Source organism: Meriones unguiculatus, chromosome 7 (genome assembly GCF_030254825.1).
Source record: "Meriones unguiculatus strain TT.TT164.6M chromosome 7, Bangor_MerUng_6.1, whole genome shotgun sequence".
NCBI lineage: Eukaryota > Metazoa > Chordata > Mammalia > Rodentia > Muridae > Meriones > Meriones unguiculatus.
In genome coordinates, this window is record NC_083355.1 from 97159319 (window position 1) to 97182464 (window position 23146).

Consider the following 23146-nt stretch of genomic DNA (forward strand, 5'->3'; position numbering starts at 1 on the left):
CAGCTGCCAGCACGCTACATCTCAGTAGCCTATAACTCTATTTCTCATAGAGCCAATACTAGATATCACTTTGTGAATAGAATCACTCACTAGATATGAAAAATAAACAAGGCATAATTACAAGTTTTGTTAAATCCAATCCCAGCACTCAGACTACAGAAGAAGTTTGAGGCTGGCCTGGGTTATGTAGGAAAGCAGACTATGTCTCTTAAGGGGGTAGTGGAATTGCAGAGAAGGAGGGAGCTGAAAAGCAGAACAATTTTTCCTGAAGATGAATACTACCACTTTGCAGTATCTTCTTAAAGGCAACTGGGAGGAAAACAATGTTTCTAGAGTGCCCTGAAAGGCGACAGACAATGAGCAATACTGAGGATGTGAGAGTAAGCCTCTTTCCAACTGCTTTGCAAATCAAACTCTATGCAGCCAGTCCTAACCTATGTGAAAATCATTCTCATGAATTATTGCTAAGCTGGAAACAGTGGAAGTCAGGCTCCTTGAGACCATGAGTAAGCTCTATAAACCATTTTTAAATGCCCATGGACTTCAGGACTTCCCACACGCCATCCAATCTATACAACAAAAATAAAAAAGAGAAGAAACCAGGAAAAGGATGAGAAAAGGGAAGATGAGAACTGAGACCATGGTGTGGTTAAGAAAAACTAGCCCCAGTTTTTTGCTGTTTTATACCTTCGGTGTTTGTGATTGATTTGTTTTGTTTTAGCTCTGCTTCTGCTAAATAACCCTGTTTTAGCACACTCATCAGCAGGGTCAGGGGCCACACTAATGCCAGTGAAGACAACGGGAGGAGTCATAGTGTTGCTCTGGGGCCATTTCTGGTACTTATTAAATATCTAGAAAGCTTTGGAATGAGTACGCCAATATTTTCTTTATCTTTACTATCTCTGTGATCTAAATCTTGAAACAAACCTAAAAGGTATTTTTAGTGACAGGCTGATAAGATAAAAGAGAAACTCAGAATGAAGACACATGCAGCACTTCCTTTGGGTTATATAAAGTTAGGGGCTGTGAGCATCAATTTTCTACCTATCATTATAATTATGAAAACTCTTCAAATACGGCAACTTATTAGAAGACAACTTCACTAATAAACAGATGCGGGGGAGAGCTGATACATATCTATTTTCAAATGTGCCATCTATGTTTGATCTAATTTGCATAATTATAATTAGAATTAAGTTATTTCCTTTCATGAGGTCCTTTTCTTTGATTTTTAATATATTCTGATAATTACCTCATCTATGCTAGATAAAAGACACACAGGAAATGGCAGCTGCCTGCTTTTGCTTCATCCATGGCTACCACATATTCATGAGCACCCGACAACTCCGATTGCTGGAGCCATCACAGAGCTACCTCAGCAAACGGCTACAGCAATGGAACTCTGAAGCACTGAAGCATTCCAAAGATCCACCACGTTCGCCCCAAAATGAATCACTGCTGTCTCAGAACCAAATGCCACTTCAAGTTTAAGAACAGCGAAATTTTCATTATGAAATAATGAAGGAAACTAATAAGATTCCTCATTTCAGAGTCCCAAGAGAAAATCCAACCTCTAAGGAGGTGCTATATTGAAATCAACTACAAAAAATTAGTTTGATTTTACATTATTCACCTCCCAAACTAGCTCTCAAAATAATACAACTTTTGATTAAAAATTGTTTAAGTGATTCTAGTAAATAAAATTAAAATGTAGATTAAAGGTAGGACATCACCTCTACTTGTGCTGCCAAAGTTGCTTTCTCCTGGTCCTTCCGTTCCAGGCACCGCTTCATTTCCTCCAACTCGGAAGCCATGGCGTTGAAGTTCAGCTGTACTCGCAGCTCGGCCATCTGATTCTCCAGATTCTTCTTTTCCCGCTCTACTCCTTCAGAGGTAAAGGTCAAGTTCCGTGGTTACTCTCTAGCCAGAGGAAAACTTACTTTCCAACAGTTACCATTCAACCTTTGTGTCTGAACATCCTAGCTAACATAATCCACTCCATGAGTGTTGCAGACCTCTCCAGCGTGTCGTCTTGAGCCTCACCATTTCACTCCTCAGCCTTCCGCTAAATCAAGTACAATATCAAGTCTTATATAGTTTTCAAAACTGCATAGGCTGCTACGCCATCCTATTTGGTGTCATAATATTTTCAGTGTTTTCTAATTTCTATTACAACTTATTTCAGGACACTCCTATACTTTTTGTTCACTACATTTCTCACATGTCCACATTACTTGCAAACTTTTAAACAGAAACACCGAATTCAACCAGGGTGCTATATACAGATGCTACAGAAGCTTACACAGTAAAATGTTGTTCTTACAGAGAAAAAGTTCTCCTCAGTTTCTGTAAGACTGACTACTCTCCCTATTCACTAATTCTCCATAATTTTGAAGGCTATACCTGAAATTAAAACACTGAATAATATATATTTATCATTTAATTCAACATAAAATGCTTGGTCAATGAAACAGAACATTTTATCATGTTCTTCACATATGAAGATGGACAACATAAAAATCCACTGTCAATGGGCTTACAATACAAGAATGAAAAAACACACAAAATGCTATCTTTACTCTGAAAGATTAGCAATTATAATATATACTAATAATTTCACACTACCATTTTTCAAATAATATTCTTTCTAGAAAAGAAATAAAGTAAATATGATCAAATCAGATTTGTAAATAATTTACAAAAATACATTCCAACTTGAGAAATAGTAAAGGGCTCAAAACTACACAATGAAAGAGAAGACATACAGGCTCTTCAAAAGCATAAGAACAGCCTTATGGATGACAATAAAAAGGACACAGTGAGAATGGGGAACGAAGCTATACTTACACAATAGATACAGATTTCACTAAGATAAGACAGAAAAGAAATAATTTCAGATGCTACTTTGTGTTTTAGGCTGAAGTATTTGGAATGAGGAGTGAAAACATCAGTCAAGATAAGGAGAAAAAAAAGTTTTTTTTCACATTTTACTTAGAAAATACTAGATTTCAGCAAGACCTTATTTATACAATACCATGAACAAATGAAGAAAATTTTAATGTTTGCTTTCAATTTCTGCACAAAGCCAATTCAACAATGTAAACTGGGATAATTCCTTCCAGAGTTGACAACACACTTTCCAAAAATCAAATACTTTAATCATATAAACATATGAAGATGAGTAATAGCAATATGTTTTGTGTCAAATAGGAGCAACTTTTTTTAGCTATTGATAAAATATTATTGAGAATTCCAGCAGAAAGGAAGGAAGGAAGGAAGGAAGGAAGGAAGGAAGGAAGGAAGGAAGGAAGCAAACCCCCAGAAGCAAACTTTTCTTACTCTAGTGGTTCCCTGGCACCATTTTGCTTTATTAGCTCGTCAATCATCACCTAGAGAATCTAGATTAAATTAAAACCAGCACTAGATAAGGCATGATCAGTACCAAGTCACAAGACACACTTCACTTGCTTTCGTACTCATACAGAATAATGGGGGACACGATTGCAAAGGCATTAGAAAACTATGCTCTGAAGAGAGGAAGGTTCAGTTGTAAGCCTGCCAAGTGCACATTCTGTCGGTGTGCACATGGAAAGAACCAACCAGTAACTTCACCCATTCCACTGAAGCTAGGAGAATGAGTAGGAGCAGACTCAGGAGTAGTTCTTAGCAGTGACAGCTAAAGCCTAGGATTAAATAGCATCTCAGAAGAAATATTAAGTATGAAAAGCCATTAATAGAACACTAGGCAAAATCAGCCTCTGAACACTGACCATGAACAGAGGCACAGCTACAGAAGAAGAACTAGGAAAGTTCAGAGACACAAACATCAGTGGAAGAGATTTAAGAACTAGAAACAGACAAATGAGGTAAATATAAAAGATCCCTCTGAATTGGACTATGATCAGTACATAATCAAGCTGAGACTGGATTCCAGGCCCCAGCCTCAAGATAACAAGATCCTAATATTAATTATTCATATATTAAAATTGGGGAGAGAGGGATAAAATAAAGGCACATTTACAACGTAATTACAAAGACACACACACACACACACACACACACACACAAGGAAGAGAATAGAGAAACCACAAACTTCAACAAAGCCTTTGGGTATGCTTTCATAGACAACACCCATGAGATAAACAGGGCTGATAATGGAAGTGGGTTGAGAAACCAAGTAGAATGGCTATTCAAATTAGATTTGAGAATATGGCCAACTTGTTGGAAAACCTTGTGGATGATTAAGAAAATTGAAAAGATGAATTAAGCATGACGTGAGGAGTGCACCTCTGGGAATGGGAAGCCACATCCGGCATCCAGAATTATACCTCTTCTAAACCTCCAGTCATCTTCTCCTTGAATATCCTGGTGACTTGACTGTTGCTTACAAACGTAAGATGCTTGACACTGTAAGCTCTTTCGGTCACCTTCTGCTTTGATAAGCTGTGTGCGCAGTTCTTCCACCTAAAAGCAATTTTAGTCAAAAACCAAACTGTTATCAATTTTCAAAAGCAGAAAACAAAGAAACTTATAGATTGCTATAAACTGTGACCTAGGGAAAAACTTCCACTTCTAGTGGGCTATTGGAGTACAAGCTACAGACAGTTTAATACCCAGACTATCCCACACATAGTGGAACAGGCTTCCATCCCATGCTTTTCATTCTTCCATTACTTTCAAAGGAACGTCTTTTCCTTCCTTGTGTCAATCGTGACAAACAACTTCAACATCTCTTAGTTTTTCCTCTCTAGTTCTGGGAATTTAACCCAAAACTTTTTTTGAGGAAGACAAAAGTGCTACTACTGAACAGTACTTTGAATAAGAACGGCCCCACAAGCATTTATACATTTGAATGCTTAGAATTGGCATTAGAAGGAGTGGCTTCCTTGGGGTAGGATGGCTTTTGGAGGAAGGATGTCACTAGGTGTGAGCTTTGGGGTTTAAAATGTTCAAGCCAGGCCCAGTGTCTCTCTCTTCCTATTGCCCTCTGGTCTGGATAGAGAACTCTCAGCTACTTCTCTAGTACCATGTATGACTGCATGTTGCATTGCTTCCTGCAATGATGACAATGGACTAACCCTCTGAAAAAACATAAGTAGGCCCCAATTAGATGCTTTCCTTTATAAGACTTGTTATGGTCATGGTGTCTCTACACAGCAATAGAACACTGACTAAGACACTAGTGTAACTACATTTTAATTTTTTGAATTTTTCTTTTCAGGCAGGCTTTTCTTACATTCCAGGTTAGCCTCTAGCCACAGTTCTCTGCCTCAGCCTTCTGAGTTCTGAGATTACAGGCATGTGCAATCATACTTGGCTCAAATACAAGTGTATTTGACCTCAGATCACCCCATTACTATTTTTCACCTCTAACCTATTTTATGATCTTCATTTGTTTTCTTTCATGGCAACATGCTCTGCTGGTGATTGACCTCAAATGAGGAGATCATGACTTAACACATTATGATATCAAAATAGACCTCAAAAGAGCAGTAGACCACTGAACTGTAAGCTTCTGAAGCCATGGGCTGCCTTATTCATCTTGATATGTATAAAGAGAGCCTGGCAAATTTTTACCATATAACAAATACATCCCTATCAATCATAATCAAGTTAGCAATGGAAAAACAACTTGGCTAAAGTCACAATGACCTGCATCAAAACCTGCAATTAAAGATTACAAAGTGGCACTTAAAAATATAAGATGTTGCCAAGATAAAAAAAAAAAAATGATGACAGCATGGAATTAAATACCAACATCAGGAAACAAATTCTTAATTCTGTGAACATTAGTTCTTTGTGATTTGTGAGCACTGACTACAGAACAAGTCAATTAATGTTTTAAAGGCTCTGCAAAGAAGGTGCCATGGTGCATTCTCAGTACCACTGTGGGGATGCAGAGTGTCTTATGAACACCTATGACAACAGACACCCTGGCCTGCAGAGCATATCCTGTAGTTGAGGTACGAAACCACATTGACAAACAGGAGGCACGTTCTGATTTAGTGAACACAGGGAGAGAGGCAGTTAGGTACACATCCACCCTTATTGGGTACATGTAACATGACCATTTAAAGTTACTCAAGTTTAGATATCAGAAGCCCCCAACTGCTATTAGGGCTTTGGACTATATTACACCTAAAGAGTAAGCATCAGCTGTGGTTAAAAGGAGCCGAGCAGCATCTTGACAACAAGAGCAAAGGCAGTGATGTATTCAAAGTAACTTAAAGATGCAAAGGTCTGTCCAATATATTTTCTCCTTCCTCCTTCTTCTCCACTGTCTCCTTGAATAAAATTAAGCTCCCGGGCAGTTTTACCTTACACATCCATGCACATGCACACTGCTCTGCTGAGAGAGATAAGTTGCAATTTAGAGCAGCAGTCAGCAAAACACATTGTCACAGCAGAGCCCAGGTCTGGCTTTTCTACAAGCTCTCCGAATCTTTATTTCTGTATTCTCTGCTACCATACATGCCCTAGGAGAAAAAATTCTAGATCTAGCTCTTTTTTCCCTCTCACGAAGACATGTGAGAGAGGAGACTCAATCCAGATTTAATAAAACAGCAGACTGTCTTAGTTTGATAGACTCACCTGATGCAAAAGTGTTTCTCTGGTGCCTTCAGACTGAGTCAGCAGCTTCCGCGAGAGCTCCAATTCCTTTTCCAGCTGGAGTTTCAACAAGATAAAAACATGTAAAATGAGGCATAAAATAACTATGTCCAAAGGACAAAATGGGCCCAATGGAAACTATTGTGCTGTTTTCTTCTTAAATTGTGGCCCATTGGGTGGGATGGGCATTTCACCATAAACACACATTTAACTTCCATTAAAATTCTATTAATTAGCTAACAAAAAGGGAGCTACATAAAGCTTCCTAGAGGTTTGAGACCTAGTCAGTTTCATCTCAGCTATGATCCCAGCCTCCTACCCCCACCACGAGCTCAACTCATCTCTAAAATACTCATTTTTACTAGTCTTTTGAGATCACCATCCAGTTCTTAATAATGCTGATAGAACTCTAAACCAGGGAGCTGGAGAGATGGCTGAGTGGTTAAGAACATTAGGTGCTCTTCCAGAGGATTCTGGTTCAATTCCCAGCACCTACATTGCAGCTCACAACTATCTGGTCTGTCACTGAAATTCCAATGGATCCTACTTTATATGTGCTAAACTTGTTTACATTTTAAAACATAAAGTAGTATCAAAAATTTGTATTAAGGTACATTTAGGTGCTTAAAATGTGCAAGTTATTTTAAATAATCATCTCACTAAACAAATGACCATGTTTAGCAGCTGCATGAACAGTAGGTGTGCATGACAAGGAGCCTGAGGCAGCCTCAGGGCACAGGCACAGGCATTTACAGATCAAAATGACTGAAAGTATTCACATGCACACAAGCCTATGGACAGCTGCACACAAAGCAAGTGAGGTCTGTACAACCACTGTGGCTCTGACTACTGTCAATTTCATGTTTAACAGTCAACAGTGATTACATTAAAAGCATTGCCTTTGACAGAGACAAGGTGAACGGTACAAGAGACTTCTCTATACATTGTTTTGAAACATCCTATGAATTCTGTAATTATTTCACCGTGGACTCTGGTGTATGAGTGTGTGTATGTGTACATGTGTTTGTACCCTCGTAAACGTGCACCTTAACATCAAAGGCCAGCATCATTATTAAGGTATAAGCAGATACCTTAATCACTTGCCACCTTGTCTTTTTGAGACAAGGTCTCTCACTAAACGATAGAGCTCTCCATTCAGCTAGAATGGCTGGCCAGCAAACCCTCACGCCTCTCCAGCACTAGGATTACTGGGGTGACCCATCATGCTAGGCTTTTATTTGGGTGCTGCAGGTACAAGTCTGGGCCCTTGTGTTTCTGTGGCAAACACTTTACTGACCCCACCTTTCTAGTCACCAAAATAATTTATTCATTTATATAATAATTCTTTAAAATTATTCTTGTAGCTGGTAAAATAAATGTATAAAAACAAAGTACCACCAGGCCCATTAAAAAAAAAAAAGACATTATTGTTCTCTTAATCTTATGATGAAATAAAGAAGGAAAGAAAACCACCCTTCAGTGGACATGGCTTTGAAGTCAAGCTAGCCCCTACTGGTCAGACACTTACCCTAATGTCAACAGTTGCAATTCCCAAGTGGCAAACCCAATGGCCTAACACACCATCCTCACACAAAGGTGGTTTGGTGCAAGATTAATGTTTACAGAGAAAAGTGAGATCTTTCAGGAGGTGAGGGAACTTTCCTCCAAAGGTCCTTATCTTGGGCTTTTCCCTAAAACTACTTATCTGAAAACTAAGATGGTATTTACCTCTGAATCACATTGTGGAGCTAAGGTTCTGACCCCTGTGTATTCATAGAGTGGTATCTAACAAAGGTCCTTAGCATCTAATCAGAATACAGGCTGTGGTGGTTTGAGTAAGAATGGTCCCCATAGGCTCATATATTTGAATGCATAGTCAACAGGGAATGGAACTCTTTGAAAGGATTAGAAGGATTAAGAGTTGTGGCCCTGTTGAAGTAGGTGTGGCCTTGCTAGAAGAAGTGTGTCATGTGGGGTGGACTTAGAGGTTTCAAAGGCCCATGCTAAGCCCAGTGTCTCTCTACCTAAAGATAAAGATGTAGAACTCTCATCTACAACCACAGGGCTTACCTGCATGTCACCATGCTCCCTGCCATGATAATAATGGACCCTCTAAAGCTATAAACAAGTCCTTAATAAAATACTTTATTTTACAAGAGTTGCCTTGGTCATTGTGTCTCTTTTCAGCAATAAAACAATGACTGACTCAGAGGATATTTTAAACCTGTACTGTTAACTATACCTATCTATTATTAAAAAAAATAAATCTATACAATATGTCTAGCCTTCACACAGTGGATCTTTCCTAACTAACCTGCAACAGTCAAGTTTTTTCAGCCTTCTCAGCAAAGAAAGGGAAAGCTTATTCACCTCTTAGAAAGGAGAGAAATCCAAGATGATATGAGAGCAAATGACCTGAGCATGCTTTCAAGAATGAAGCTAGAGTCATCAGCCACCTTATTTCACAGCATGAAGGCATCACTGTGTTCTATTAAATGATCTTAGTGACACTTTTCATGGTGTTCAACAAATACCAATGACCCCCAACTACAATACTGATCAAAAGATAACTTTCAAGGTCTTACTTGGCTCTTCTCAGTTTCAGTTTGTCGAAGCCTGATTTTCAGCACATTCTCATTCTCGTCTGATTTAGTTTCCTGTTTCTTTAGCGCCTACAATGAAAGCAAATGAAAATATTGTATTATCCTAGCATATGCACAAAACTCAAAGCTACCACTAGGTTACATTGAAGCAGGACCCAACAAAATACTGAATTGCACAAAATCTATAATTAACTTCCAGCCTTTTCATTCATAGAAGCCCTAGCAACACTTCAGTGAGGATCATATACAAAGCCCTGATCTCTCAAATCATTCCCACTGGTTTCATCTATCTTTATCTTTGGGAACACAGTTACTACATACTTAGAGAGGCTAGCCTGCTAAAAATTTGGTACCAAAGTTTACTGCACCTCAAAGTAATCCTCTTGAAGGTTGTTTTAGTGTTCTGTTGCTGTGAAGAGACACCATGACCAAGGCAACTAAGAATTTCAGTACGACTTGCTTACAGTTTCAAAGACCTTATCCACGATCATAAGGGAACACGGTGGTACACATGGCGCTGGAGATGTGGCTGATGCAAGCTGACAGAAAGAAAGGAAGAAACTGTGCCTGGCTTGGGCTTTTGAAAGCTCAAAGCCCACCTCCAGTGACACACTTCCTCCAACAAGGTCACACCTCCTAATCCTTCCAGTCCTTAGTAACACTTCCCCTCCCCGGTGACTACGCATTCAAATATATGAGCCTATGGGGGCCATTCTTATTCAAATCACTATAAAGGGTGATGTGATCTGCTGGATTGGGACAAAATATCATAAAATAGTCTTTTTCATATTCCAAAAGCACACCATCTCTGACATCCATGATGGCCATTGCATCACCATTATGCAAATTACACTTACACAAAACATGACAGACCATTAAAATTCTACTCTACCTGGAGAAATATATACATTCTTATCTAGTTTCCCCTCTTTAGTGATAAAAGAAGCTTAAAGAAAGTTCTTCCAAAAGCTAACCACAAAAATGTGTGCCTGGATTTGTTTTGATATCAAAAAGAAAATTAAACAAGGGGAAAGAACTGAAAACAGACTTTCCTAATATCTAAATGGCATTCTGTTCAAATAAGGAAAAAAAAATTATTTGACCACTTAGCACTTACATTTAGCAAGGTATATGTAAAGGTCATACAAATCAAGGAAATGCAAACTCCCTAAGGTCTTCTCCAATAAGGCAGCAAAAAATAAGCAAATATGGTTAAAAATCGACTTCAGTGTAAATATGCTACCATAATCCATTTGATTAACCTACACATTCAAACACATCTTAAATCTACTTCCTGTGTGTCAAGCACTGTTAGTAACTGGAAGTTACTACAGTACGCAGGTGTAAAATACGCATGGCCCCACAGCCCAATAAATAAGCTCCCTTCACCATGGTTTCTCCTCTCACTAAGTAGTAAAACACCATGAAGGGGAAAAGGCAGAGAAGCTTTATCAAGATAAGAAGTAGTTTGCTGTAATAATAAACACTTTGTTGGTGATCAATGTGTTTAGGAAATTTTTTTAAAAATATTCAATGCAATACATATATTTAAAGGCCATGTTAATCTTCATGATAATCCTGTTATTACACTTATTTTATCATCAGAATACTGAGACATAAAGAACTAAATAACTAGCCAGGTGTGGTAGCCCAGGTCTATAATCCCAGCACTCGGGGAGGCTGAGGCAGGCAGATCTCTGTGAGTTCCAGGCCAGCCTGGTCTACAAAGTGAGTCCAGGACAGCCAAGGCTATACAAAGAAACCCTGTCTCTGGGAAAAATAAATAAATAAATAAACAGCTTGCTCAAGAATACTCTTCTAGTTAATGACAGAGAAAATGAGATTCAGGCAGCCTGCCATTTAACCACTGAATGATACTGCCTTCTCCATCATGTCAGTATCTATCTGATAGGATTGTGGTGCAATCTAGTTGATATTCATGAACATATAAATCAATGCTCAGCATATAACAAATATACAATAACATCTAGTAAGCATTATTTTTTTATTACTGAGAACAATGAAGTATTAAAATCATAATGCCTTTCAGGTAGCTATCAAATTACTTTAATGTATGATATTTGTTCTTTATTGTAGGGCAAATGAAATTTGAAACAATATTTAATTCCACATATATAATGTATTCAGTTTTGGTTGAATACAATATAAATGTTTCATGAACAAAATCTTAAAAATCTGAAAATTGTTATTGCCATCCTTATCTTTTCCATGATTCCTCAAACTCTTCCCTAGTCTCAGCCTCAGTCTCTATCTATCTATCTATCTATCTATCTATCTCTATCTCTATCTCTATCTCTGTGTGTGCTTGTGTCTGTGTTTCTATATAACCCTAGGTGACAATGAGACACAAAGACATAAAAATATGAAAAAAAAGTGACATAAAGTTGTTGAAACATTTTAAAATACTTTTATTTTAAAGTAAAAGTAATTCCATATCTATATACCATGTATTTTAATCTCTCCCTTTAATTACATCTCTACCCACTACTCCTATGGTCTTTTTCAACATTGCTCCTACAAAATTTTAAGTTGTCTTATTCCATGACACCTTCTTTCCAACGTGAGTTAATCATTCATCTTTTAATACTTCTTCAATGGATCAAAACCCTGATCAGATGTTATGCATGGTGATAACTAGGGAAAGGACTTCTTCAGGCAACTGATAGCTTTCATCTAAACGGCCTCCACTTCTAGATTCAAACTCCTGAGTAGAAACCACTCCTAGTGAGCCAGGCCGCAGTGAGGGCTGGTCCAGACCAGGTAAGGTCATTTGTCCTTTTCACAACATGAAAAGAACAAAGGGAATAAACAATTCCAAACAGACAAGACTGTCCCAGACACAGGAACCATTCCTTTCCAACGCTGAACTCAAAAGTCAAACGGAGAAGACACTGGAACTCTAAGGAGCAGTGTAGGATTAGGCGACCTTGCAATGCGGCTTACCCCTCCTGGCCTCCGCTTACAGATCGAAGCAGGAGTCATCAGCTGCTGAGCCTACAAACCTGACCTAACCTCATGCCTCAACTCTGAGTTTAATTTACGTAAAAACATCAACTCCCAAAATTCCTCAGTGAAGAAATTTTCCAGTTTACCATCTGGAATTTATCCATTTCTTCCCTTTCCCATGATTTCCAAAAATTAAATTTGAAAAAGTATAACATTTAAGACTAGAAAAACAAGAAAGATGTTAACATTTCCCAAGTATTTGCTTACTTTAGTGTTTGATCAAACACACTAAAAATACTTATATTTACATATACACAAGCTTATTTAGATGTATTTAAGGACATTTAAAAATATCATTCAAGATTTTAGGTATTTCAAAACAATTCTTATTTATCAAGAGGCTACATTTCCAAAGAGTAACAGAAAAATCTGTCTTTAGAGTGAACTCTTCAGAAGACAAAGACCTCGTCTGTCGGTCACATTGTATTTTTAGCACAGCACTTGGCACATTTTAGGTGGTAAAGCACGCCACTGGCTGCATAAATAAATATTCCTTTATAATCGCTGACATTACTTTGCAGTTGGCCAGCTAGGACCTTTACATACCAGCAGCCTTTCCAAATTTCTCCTACATTGACTTATTTTATTTTAATTATGTGTGTTTGTTTGCATCTATGTATGGGTATGTGCAGGTGCCAGCAGAGATCAGAGAGGATGACATCAGATCCCATAGAGTACAGGAGACATGTGGATACTTGAACTCACAGACAGGGAAACCAGGAATGCTAAACACACAGGACTGTTGCTTCAAAGAGAGAGATGTAAAACCTGTTAGAGAACAGGACCCACAAGGCTGGAAATGGACTGGTAACACCCTGATGACCTCTGCAGTATCTATATGGCCAGGCCACGTTGGCTCCCCCATGCCTTCATTCTGAGCCTGTTTACCTTGGTCAATCTATACTGCTCTCTGCCCCTCAGACCTTAGCATATATGCTATTTACCTTGAGCCTGCTTCCTTAGTTTATTTATAGAACATATCTTTATGGAGGATGCCACTTGTACTTTACAAGAGTTTCAATGTAATCATGTCTTACGATTAATTGTGCAAACGGCACTGAGTTATCACAGAAGACTTTTTTTCCAAACTGTGTTGTGCTTAAATATTCCTAAAATAAACCATCCAGTGTCAGATTCTCAAAGTTTGAACCAACACCAGCCTCTGTCATGTTGAACCAGACTTCCTTCTTGCCTCTCATGAGTAGACATTCTACCGGTCATGGTGTTTGCAGAGACCCTACCACCACTGCCACAACAGAACTGGAGCTGCAGGTAAATGTGAACTATGAGTGCTAGGAACCAAATACCTGTCTTAATCGATCAGCCATCTCTCCAGCCCTTCCTCCCACCTTTCTTTTCTTTTCTTTTTAATTAGTTTATTTTTATTCACTTTATATCCTGGTTTTAGCCCCATTCCTCCTCCCTTCCCTGTCTCTCCCTCCCTCTCCACTCTCACCTACTCCTCCTTTCTGAATCACTATATTCTCTCAAGCACCAAGTTATCCATCTAGAGAAACTTTTAGCATTCTAGTGATGATATAAACTAAGCATTTACTTTTGTGTTTAAGTCAAAGAGGTGATATCCTTTTACAATTGTAAGAAATCATTTTTATCTTTTATTGAGGTAAAAGAAAGAACTCATTAATTGGCTTTAATTTTCTGTTTTCTTTTGTTTTTGAGATGAAGTCTCACTCTGTAGCCTTGGCTGTCCTGTAACTCGATGTTGATGTCAACCAGGCGGGCTCTGAACTCAGACATCTTTCAGCTTTGCCTCCAGACTTCTAGGACTAAAGGCATCAACCACCATGTCAGTCCTTGAATTGGTTTAAACTATTTTCCTTTAAAATACTGTTAACTTTACAGAAGAATCGCAAAGATAGCGCAGAGATTTTTGCATATTATTCAAAAAGTTTTTTCCTAAACTAACATGTAACAAACTGTGTTACATTTACCAAAATTAAGATTATGACAAATTAGGCTAAAGATTCCATCCCCACTAAATGTACTTTTTATTCCAACAACTGATCCATACTGTACTGTATTCAGCTGACTTCTTTTCGTAGTCTCAGACTGATCAAACTGTTTAGTTTCTGGTTTTCCCTTGTTGCTTAAGAGCTCAGCATTTCTGCAGTACGGTGGTCAGGTGTAAATTTGGCAGGGGGTGGGGAAGGGAACAGATACTACAGCTAACGTGCCTTCTCACTATGTCCCTTGCAGGGTGACATGACTCATGGTAAGGCTACCCTTAGATGCTAGGGTAAGGGAAGGTGATGTCCAGGGAGTTTCGTTAGCTTAATTCAGCCCCTTCTCCATTCCACATTGTGTTTGTTAAAAGGCAGTCTCCAATCACACCCACTTCAAAGGAAAAATGAGTCCCCACCCCTGAGAAGAAAATATCAAACAGTGTAGTTAAATGAGCAAAAAGCATCATTACAATTGTGCTGGAAGGTATATTGAGGCTACACAAACATAAAACTTCAAAGAATTTTAGCTCACGTCCAAGTCCATAGTTCACTATAGCAGTTACTTAAGCCTTTTTTTTTTTTGTCAACCCCAAAATCTCCCCATCAGAACATAGATTCTAATGCCATCCAGATACCTAGTAAGTTCACTCACAGGTTGTATCCACCAGTTAATAAAACCCTGGACGTCATTACATAAACCCCAAAAGGCATACTCATATCAAAGTTTTTAATGAGTGATCTAGAATTAATGTAAAACTATATAAGAAAGTGGATGGAATACACTCATGGCTTCTCCATCACACATGCCTGTTTTCTAAGTTCTCCTGGGGTATTCCCACCACCTGTCTCTTCCATTGTATCTTGCCAGCATGAATGTTGGTCTCTTTGTGGCCTGCTGTACTTTGCAGACTTCTGAATCCCACCTGCATTATGCAGAGCAACCTGTCTCCTCCCCCCATTATCTCCTCTGAGCATCTAAACACATAACCATTCCTAGCACCTCAATTTCCCCATCTCGTAAAGAAAGAATTTATCACTTAACAGGCAGTATGGGAAACATCCATCTTCATTCTCACACAAATGGATATTTACTTTACTTTTCATGTCTCATAGTCAATGTAAATACTTATTATTCCCATTGGTATTAGATAACAATAATTTCAACTTCAAACAAGTTATGAACTTAAAACTATTTTTAATTCAATTATCCACATGAATAGGTTTAATAAAAAACACCCTCCATTTCTCTCAAATATGCAGGAACATAAAATAATCTCTATTCTTCCTTACCCACTTTCCAGTTCAGTACCTGATCACTTCTTTACAATAATGCTTTTTAAAAACAATACAGCTTTCAGCTGTAAGCCACTTACTACCTAAAACTTTATTTGGTATTTTCTTTTTCAATATCTCTAGTCTAAGGATCTGTAAGTCTCAGAAATTGTAGTCATTGGGATCCCCAGATTCTATTGTTTCAGTACAAAGTGCAAATATGAGGCACTGAGGAGCCATCAGAGCAAACGACACCACTTCTGCAATATCAAGAAATGCCATCACATTCAAACATTATCTCAGCTTTCACAGCAGCACGAGGCGGCAGACACATCAGCCCAGGTGCAATATTCTAGCTGGAATATTAAAGCAATTCCTCTATGTTACATAGTTCGGCATAATAAAGACAGGGAAGTCTACACCATTCAGTCTGGATTAAAACACCTTCAATTTCCAAAAACAGATTAACACTGAAAAAGAAACAATTTACAAAGCTAAATCTAAATTTTGAGCTATTTCTTTACACATTAGCCATAAAGATTAACTCATCTACTTCCTCTCTTGAAGGGTCTAAACCCACACTGGAATATGTTTCTATTTGACTAGACCAGGCAACTCGAAATTACAATAAAACTGACCTGGTAAAAGCAGTTATGAAAGAAAAGAAAGCCTCAGCATCACTTGCCAATGAATGTCTGTAACTGTGCTGCTCTGCATTTTAAAGCTTGATTTTCTTAGAGCAGCTTAGCTACAAAGCTATAGCATGCCCTGCTCCAGAATACACATTGTCTTTTACAGTTTTAAGATCACAGGAATAGCATAGAGCCTTAATAGAGGGCCCCTGGGGCACATTTAAATCTTTAATAACAACAATTTTTCTATATTTCTTGAGTGTGCTTATTTCCATTAAAAGGACAAACACATTGAATACTGAACTATTACAGTTCTTTAGAGGCAGATTATTCTAAACACTTATTACTGTTATAGATTACCAAAAACACAATCTTTCCTTGACTGAGTAGAGGGAGAGAAAAAAAGAAAAGGTGTGTAGAAAATCCTGCATCTTTCACAATGGACATGTTTGCCAAGCAGCACTAACAGATGACACATTCAAATATGTGGAACAAGTAGAAATTAGAGGCTCCTTGTGTTTGCTCCAAACAGCCCAGCAAACTTGGTTATAATAATTGCACTCTTTAGTTAAAGATGACATGCTAACTCCCTCAGAGGCTAGCCCACTGAAATTCCCAGAGGAAGCCATGAACATCACGTGTCCTGATTCATCCTCAGCAGGGCTACAATGCAGACCTCTGGTCACAGGGAAGAACATGGAAATGATTCACTTATAAACCCACAACACTAAAAAAAGAAAAAAGGAAAAAAGGCAAGTCTGCACTCGTCTGAAACATGAGTCAGAATCATTCTCCTTGAAGGTACAATCTGTCAGGTCAAACTTTTGTTTTCAATAACAATAAAGATATGTCACTGAGAAATAGAAAAATAGATGCCTTTCCTCTATTTTTACATTTAAATTTTCCCCATAAATAAGAAATAAAAGTCAGAGAACAAATATCTTAAACTTTCCAGCCTATACTGTGATTACAATCCAAATTAGATCACAAAATATACAAATTGAAGTTAGAAGTTGATACTTAATGTATGTTAAAATTGTTAACAACATCTTTGAGGACATTTGTTTAACCCCTATCAAAAAGAATTTTTTTAAGGAGACAGGATTTATGAAACATTATGACAGAATTTTTTTTTTTTTTTTTTAAGAAAGCAATCTGGTGTCTGGCTCCGAAATTCTCTGTAAAAACCTGAATTCAACTCGAGAGCATCGAGCAAACAGACTGACACATCCTGGAAGAAAGCTTTCTGTGGTACAGCAAGATGCTGCTGCTCAGAATGAGTGTTACTTGCTTAAAGTAATGGAGATTTTTAGTTCATCAAGTTCCACGCATTTCCAAATGCTGTTTTTTCCTAAAATCAAGTCAGAGATTGCTCCCCATGAGAACTCGCTCAAGTCATGGAAAATCTTAGCCTTTAAGTCCATCCAGTTGAAGATTATCTGTGCCAACAAAAACCAATGCCCAAAAAACAGTTTCGTTCAAGACAAAAAAACAATACACTCATACTCTAAATCTCTAAACAAATAAGTTTCTGACTCAAAATTAGCTACATGGATTTTACAAAAATTGTTAAAAAGCAATTTATTTTAAAGCCATAACCAAGGAAAGAAAATTCTACAGTAAGAGCTACAACTAAAACAAAAGTCCCTGTTTGGTAAGTGAAAGTAGGACATCACGATGGAAATCCCAAGGGGATCCAAGACACATGCCACAGTGACACCCGCTCATCTGTGAGGAATCAGTGTAAAAAAGAAGTGACAGTGTTAGGACACAGTGGTGCATGCTTTTAATCCCAACACCTGGGAGGCAGAGGCAGGCAGATCTCTGTGAGTTCGAGGCCAGCCTGGTCTACGGTGTGAGTTCCAAGACAGACTGAGCTACATAGTAAGACCCTGTCTCAAGAGGAAAGAGAAGAAAACCAGCTGACACGTAAAGCCGTTGGCTTTCCTGATATGAGTGGCAAGCACATGAATGACCACAAAGACCTGGTTTTTAATGGTCATGTATAGACTCTACTACATGGGGTTAAGTGGAAGTTATCAGAAGTAAAGTATTATCTGATACTTACAATCTGGTAATTATAATCCTGAGCCATGAGTCTTAACTACATCTAAGGATTTCAAACATAAAGTCCAGAGTTTTGCTTTGGAAACGTACCTCCATGCCATCTTTTTAGCTCCTCTTCTTGTCTGACTAAGGTGTTGACTATGGCGGGGAGCCAAGAGATTTCACAGAGAATATTGTGGTAGGAAACATTAGAACTTACTCTAATGTACTTTCCCTAAGGAAAATTTGGGAAACTTCTCAGTTCCAGTCGGAATATATTAGTGAAGTTACTACTGGAGGCACCTGGATCCAATGAGGTCATGGGTTCAAACACCATGAATGCCAATTTCCCTCACTGTGCCTCACAGCCATGTTCTTTACCCCTAACACCTTAGCCAAAGACCACATGGATGACTGACTAGGCCAGAGATCTGTGATGAGTCAGCAAAACTCCACTACCATGACTATGAAAATAATTCAAAACTAAAAGTCCTCCTGACTAGTGTCAGGATTTCAGCCTTCCAATGTTTTTACATTTGCCCATCTGCAAAACAAATGCTTCATTACTGCTTAAGAAGTTAGTGTGCTGAAATGCCATGCAAGTCTTTTAACATCTTTAATTCAAAAACAACAGTGGTAATAGCATTATTCCCTGAAAGACCACTGCTTTTCCTGGAACACATTGTATTTTTATGCAATCTTTTACTTACTAAAAACTTGCAAGTAAAGTTAAATGTGAGCCTAACAAGTGTACTTCCCAGGATTTCCTTCAAAATCAAAAGGCAAAATGCTCTAAGAAGAGAGAGGGTCTGTTTTCATCCGAGTTAGTTTCCTCTCAAAAAAGAGAGCTGTGGTTTTATTAGGAAATCAGAGCAATGTGATACTCCGTTTGACTCTCTAAGTAGGACCACTGAGTTAGAACTGTTGACAAACAGAAGATCATAGATAATTATGGAAATTTGAATTAGAACTTCTCAAGGTTCATATGTCTGCACAGAAAAGCCTGTAAACATACAACATCTTTCACTGTTCAGAGTTAGAGAGTGTTATTTTATGCCTTTGGGTTTGGAGATTTTTGGTTATTTTCTAATAAAAATAAAATGGGATAGACTGGCTGAATAAAGCTATCTGTAGTGGGCTGCTCTTTGTTTGCACAGTATTATTATGCACTCAGTAGCTGCCCAATAAATATTAATTGATCATGATGGAAAAGGATTTTATAAATAGATAGCCTAGCAAAAACCCACTGAAAGATGTAGACAGAAACACTGCCCTTCTTTAAGAAAAGCATAACACAGCGATTACACAAATCATACTTACAGAAAATCTCAGGCTATGGTTAGTCAACAAGAGCAAATGACAGTTTTTATCATCACCATAGAATCAGCAAGAACGAACACTTAACTGCATATCACTCTACAGAGGCACACACAGGCTCCTGTTAGCCTTATTTGTTATAATGTATAATGAGAAGATGCATATAATGGAATAAGAGCCCATAGCAAAGTACACATGATTTAAACAATACCTTGAGAGCTTGTAATGTGTAGTATGAACACAAAGTATGTGTCAGCCCTAAACTCAACTTACAGTAGAAATGAGTATCCATAACATAAACTTCCGACACTTCTAAAAACAAACAAACAAAAAAAAATTGAGGACTTTACCAGAACACCTATACATATGCCGATGAAAAGATTTGCTTAAAGCTGGAGTGAGGACATAATAAGGAGAACTGAAAGCTTCAAAATCCCAAACGTGAATAATCAGAAGAGTGATCAGATCCTATAAAGAGTAATTTCTAATGCAGTAGGAAGAAGGAAGCTATAATCAACCTTAGAAAAGTACTACACACAGAGAGAGACATATATACCCAAACACACACACACAAACGTATACTCAAACACAACTTTTAAACTACTTGAAAAGTATAAACTAGTATATGTTATAGGATTTTAGAGAAAGGCAATAGAAATAAGAAAGTGAGGGGAGCAGAACATATACTGCAAGCATTTAATAACTAATAGATTAAAAAATGTTTTCTTAAAAAGTAAATGCCTAGCCTGGCGGTGGTGGCATACACCTTTAGTCCAGCACTTGGGAGGCAGAAGCAGGTGGATCTCTGAGTTTGAGACCACCTGATCTGCAAAGTGAGTTCCAGGACAGCCTGAACTACACAGAGAAACCCTATCTCAAAAAAAAAAAAAGAAAGAAAGAAAGAGAGAGAGAGAGAGAGAAGGAAGGAAGGAAGGAAGGAAGGAAGGAAGGAAGGAAGGAAGGAAGGAAGGAAGGAAGGAAAAGAGAAAAGAACAAAACAAACAACAACCTGAAAGCCTAAGAGGAGTGGACCTAAGTGTTCCTTACGTAAAAAAGATAGGTGTTTTGAGACAGCTTACACTACACTATCTCACACAAACACACTTTCTCAGGAGTCCAAACGCTAACAATGAGCAGGCTGCTGCTTTTACGCTACATAACACAGTTCTAAACTTTCAACTTATGCCTTAGTCATTTTTCAATACTAGGTCTGTATCAATGGAGCATTTGAATAGAGGTAGCATTTCCCAGGGCTGGAACGGCTTGCAGAGGCTGTGTCTACAACGTTTGTGAGCCACCAGCTTCCCTGAATGGAAATGAAAACCCGTTACAAAGTCAATTCCAAAGTCTCCAAACTCTTTTCCAACTCTGCTCCCAGAAGCTCTGGGGGAACAGCTTAACCCAAAATCCAAGAAAAATTAGGAAGAAGACTACAAAACACATCTGAAACCTGCTCATTACAAGCTGTGCCTAAGTGTGTCCCAACATCTTTACAAGACAAACTCTATAACAGGTGATGGTTATTTTCCATCCATTTCTTTTTTTATCAGCATGCTGACACTGATGACTCTTTCACATCCCTTGCAAAGAAGAGCATTTGCTGCTTCCTTGCCACGAAAAATAATAAAATAATCCATACGTAACAAACACAGAAGAGCAAGAAAAACAATTAACATGACATAAAATGATAAGAGAAAGAGCAGTGGTGTGACTCAAAACCATGTCAGTCAGAATTTAAGTACTTCAGCCGTGGACCAGAAAAGTCCTCATGTGTTAACAATTAAGCAAAGAGGCAAAATCACACCTGGAAAGACATTTCCCAGACTGATTTGAAAACACTAAGTCTCTACTTTGAAACACTGCTAGTTAGAGTCTTTCAGGTGCCTTCTGAGGTAGACTCCTGTCATACGTCCAACGCACATCCCATTTGTCTTTCTAAATGAGGATTGATCATCTTACCCGTGTCAGCTTTCCTGTTTGTCTTCTTTAGGTGTATAGATTGCATTATGTTTATCATATCTTGTAGGTCTATATAAGCAAGTATATACCATGTTTGTCTTTCTCCAATGTTTCAAAGCAGATACTAAGACTCATAACCAAACCTTCAGCAGAGTGCAGGGAATCATATCAAAGAAGGGAAGTTAGTATGATGTGGAAAGGATTGAAGCTCCACAAGGACCAAATATTTCTGGGCACAGGGTTTTTTTCTGAGACTGATACTCCACCAAGGACCATGTATGGATATAACCTAGAACCTCTGCTCGGATGTAGCCCGTGGTAGCTCAGTAACCAATTGGTTTCCCATAGTAAGGGGAACAGGGACTACCTCTGACAGGAACTCAATGCAGGCTCTTTGACCTCCCCCCCCCAAGGGAAAAGCCATCCTGCTAGGCCAGAGGAGGACTTTACAGCCAGTCCTGAAGTTACCTGATAAAACAGGGTCAGATGAAAGGGGAGGAGGTCCTCCCCAATCAGTGGACTTGGAAAGGGGCAGGGAGGAAATAAGGAAGGGAGGGTGGGATTGGGAGGGAATGAGGGAGCGGGATATAGCTGGGATACAGAGCTAATAAAATGTAACTAATAATAAAAAATTAAATTAAATTAAAAAAAAGAAAATGATACATACAAAAAATGTCATATGTTAGTATTCCCACCAGAGACAAATAAATATGCCCTACAGCTCAAATGAATATGCCCTAAAGCTATGTCTAAGATTGGTTCAAATCCTCATTCTACAATTTTCCATTATTGTTGAATTCTGTATTTCCATTTGATTTTATGGTTGTATAATAAAAAGTTTTATTCTTTAAAAAAAAAAAAAGAAAGAAAACACTAAGTCTCAGCAAAACTATGCTCTTTCAAGAACAAAGTTTCCCGCAAAGGCCTAAAAAGGTAACCTTTTCCCCTCCAGGGTCTTCCTCAAGAGTCCATACATGTCTGGAAATATTGCCTTACAGAAATTCTGAAGAGGACTCAAAGGCAAGGCAGTATCTGAGATGTTAAACTCAAAGCTACCAGCAGAGGGCCCAGAACATAACACATGACAGTGTTTGCCAAGTGAATACCTTACTAGGTGGTGTTCTGAGTATACAGAATATGGACAGCATTCTTTCTTTCTTTCTTTCTTTCTTTCTTTCTTTCTTTCTTTCTTTCTTTCTTTCTTTCTTTCTTCTTTCTTTCTTTCTTTCTTTCTTTCTTTCTTTCTTTCTTTTTTCTTTCTTTCTTTCTTTCTTTCAACACCTAGCATGGTCTTACTATTTATTTATCAGGCACTGTTACAGGAGGTGAGACAAGACCATGAGCAGAAGCCATGAAAGGCCCAACAGACAGATAAGTGATAATAATAATTAAAAAAAAAAAAAGTGTTGCTTAAAAAAAAAAGAAAGAATAAATATAACAAACTCTGAAGGAAGAAGGGCATTTTCCTTGGATAGCTAATAAAGGCTTTCTGAAGTAAAGTTCTAAAAGACAGGCCTGCATAAGCCATGAAACTATTTCAAGAATCAACTTCTGAAAACAGGAAGTCCAAAAGTCCAAAATCAAGAAGTGCAGAATGTGCCCACAGAATGGCACTAAGGCCAGTGTAGCTGACAGTGACACCTCTGAATTTCCTGTGGGTTCATGGGCCACAGCTTGTGCTTGACATCAGGGGACAACCTATAAAGTCCATTCTCTC

General features: G+C 38.1%; 1 protein-coding gene across 3 annotated transcripts in view; it reads right to left on the reverse strand.

Moving 5' to 3' along the window:
- Cep128 (centrosomal protein 128) overlaps positions 1 to 23146 on the reverse strand; it is a 351418-nt gene that overhangs the window by 257988 nt on the left and 70284 nt on the right. For all 3 annotated transcript variants that reach the window (XM_060387987.1, XM_060387986.1, XM_060387988.1), the window contains exons 11-14: positions 9195 to 9281; positions 6592 to 6666; positions 4329 to 4464; positions 1734 to 1885 (exon numbers count right to left, since the gene is read on the reverse strand). In XM_060387987.1, the coding sequence (XP_060243970.1) occupies positions 1734 to 1885; positions 4329 to 4464; positions 6592 to 6666; positions 9195 to 9281 (450 nt within the window). The remainder of the gene's footprint in view (positions 1 to 1733; positions 1886 to 4328; positions 4465 to 6591; positions 6667 to 9194; positions 9282 to 23146) is intronic.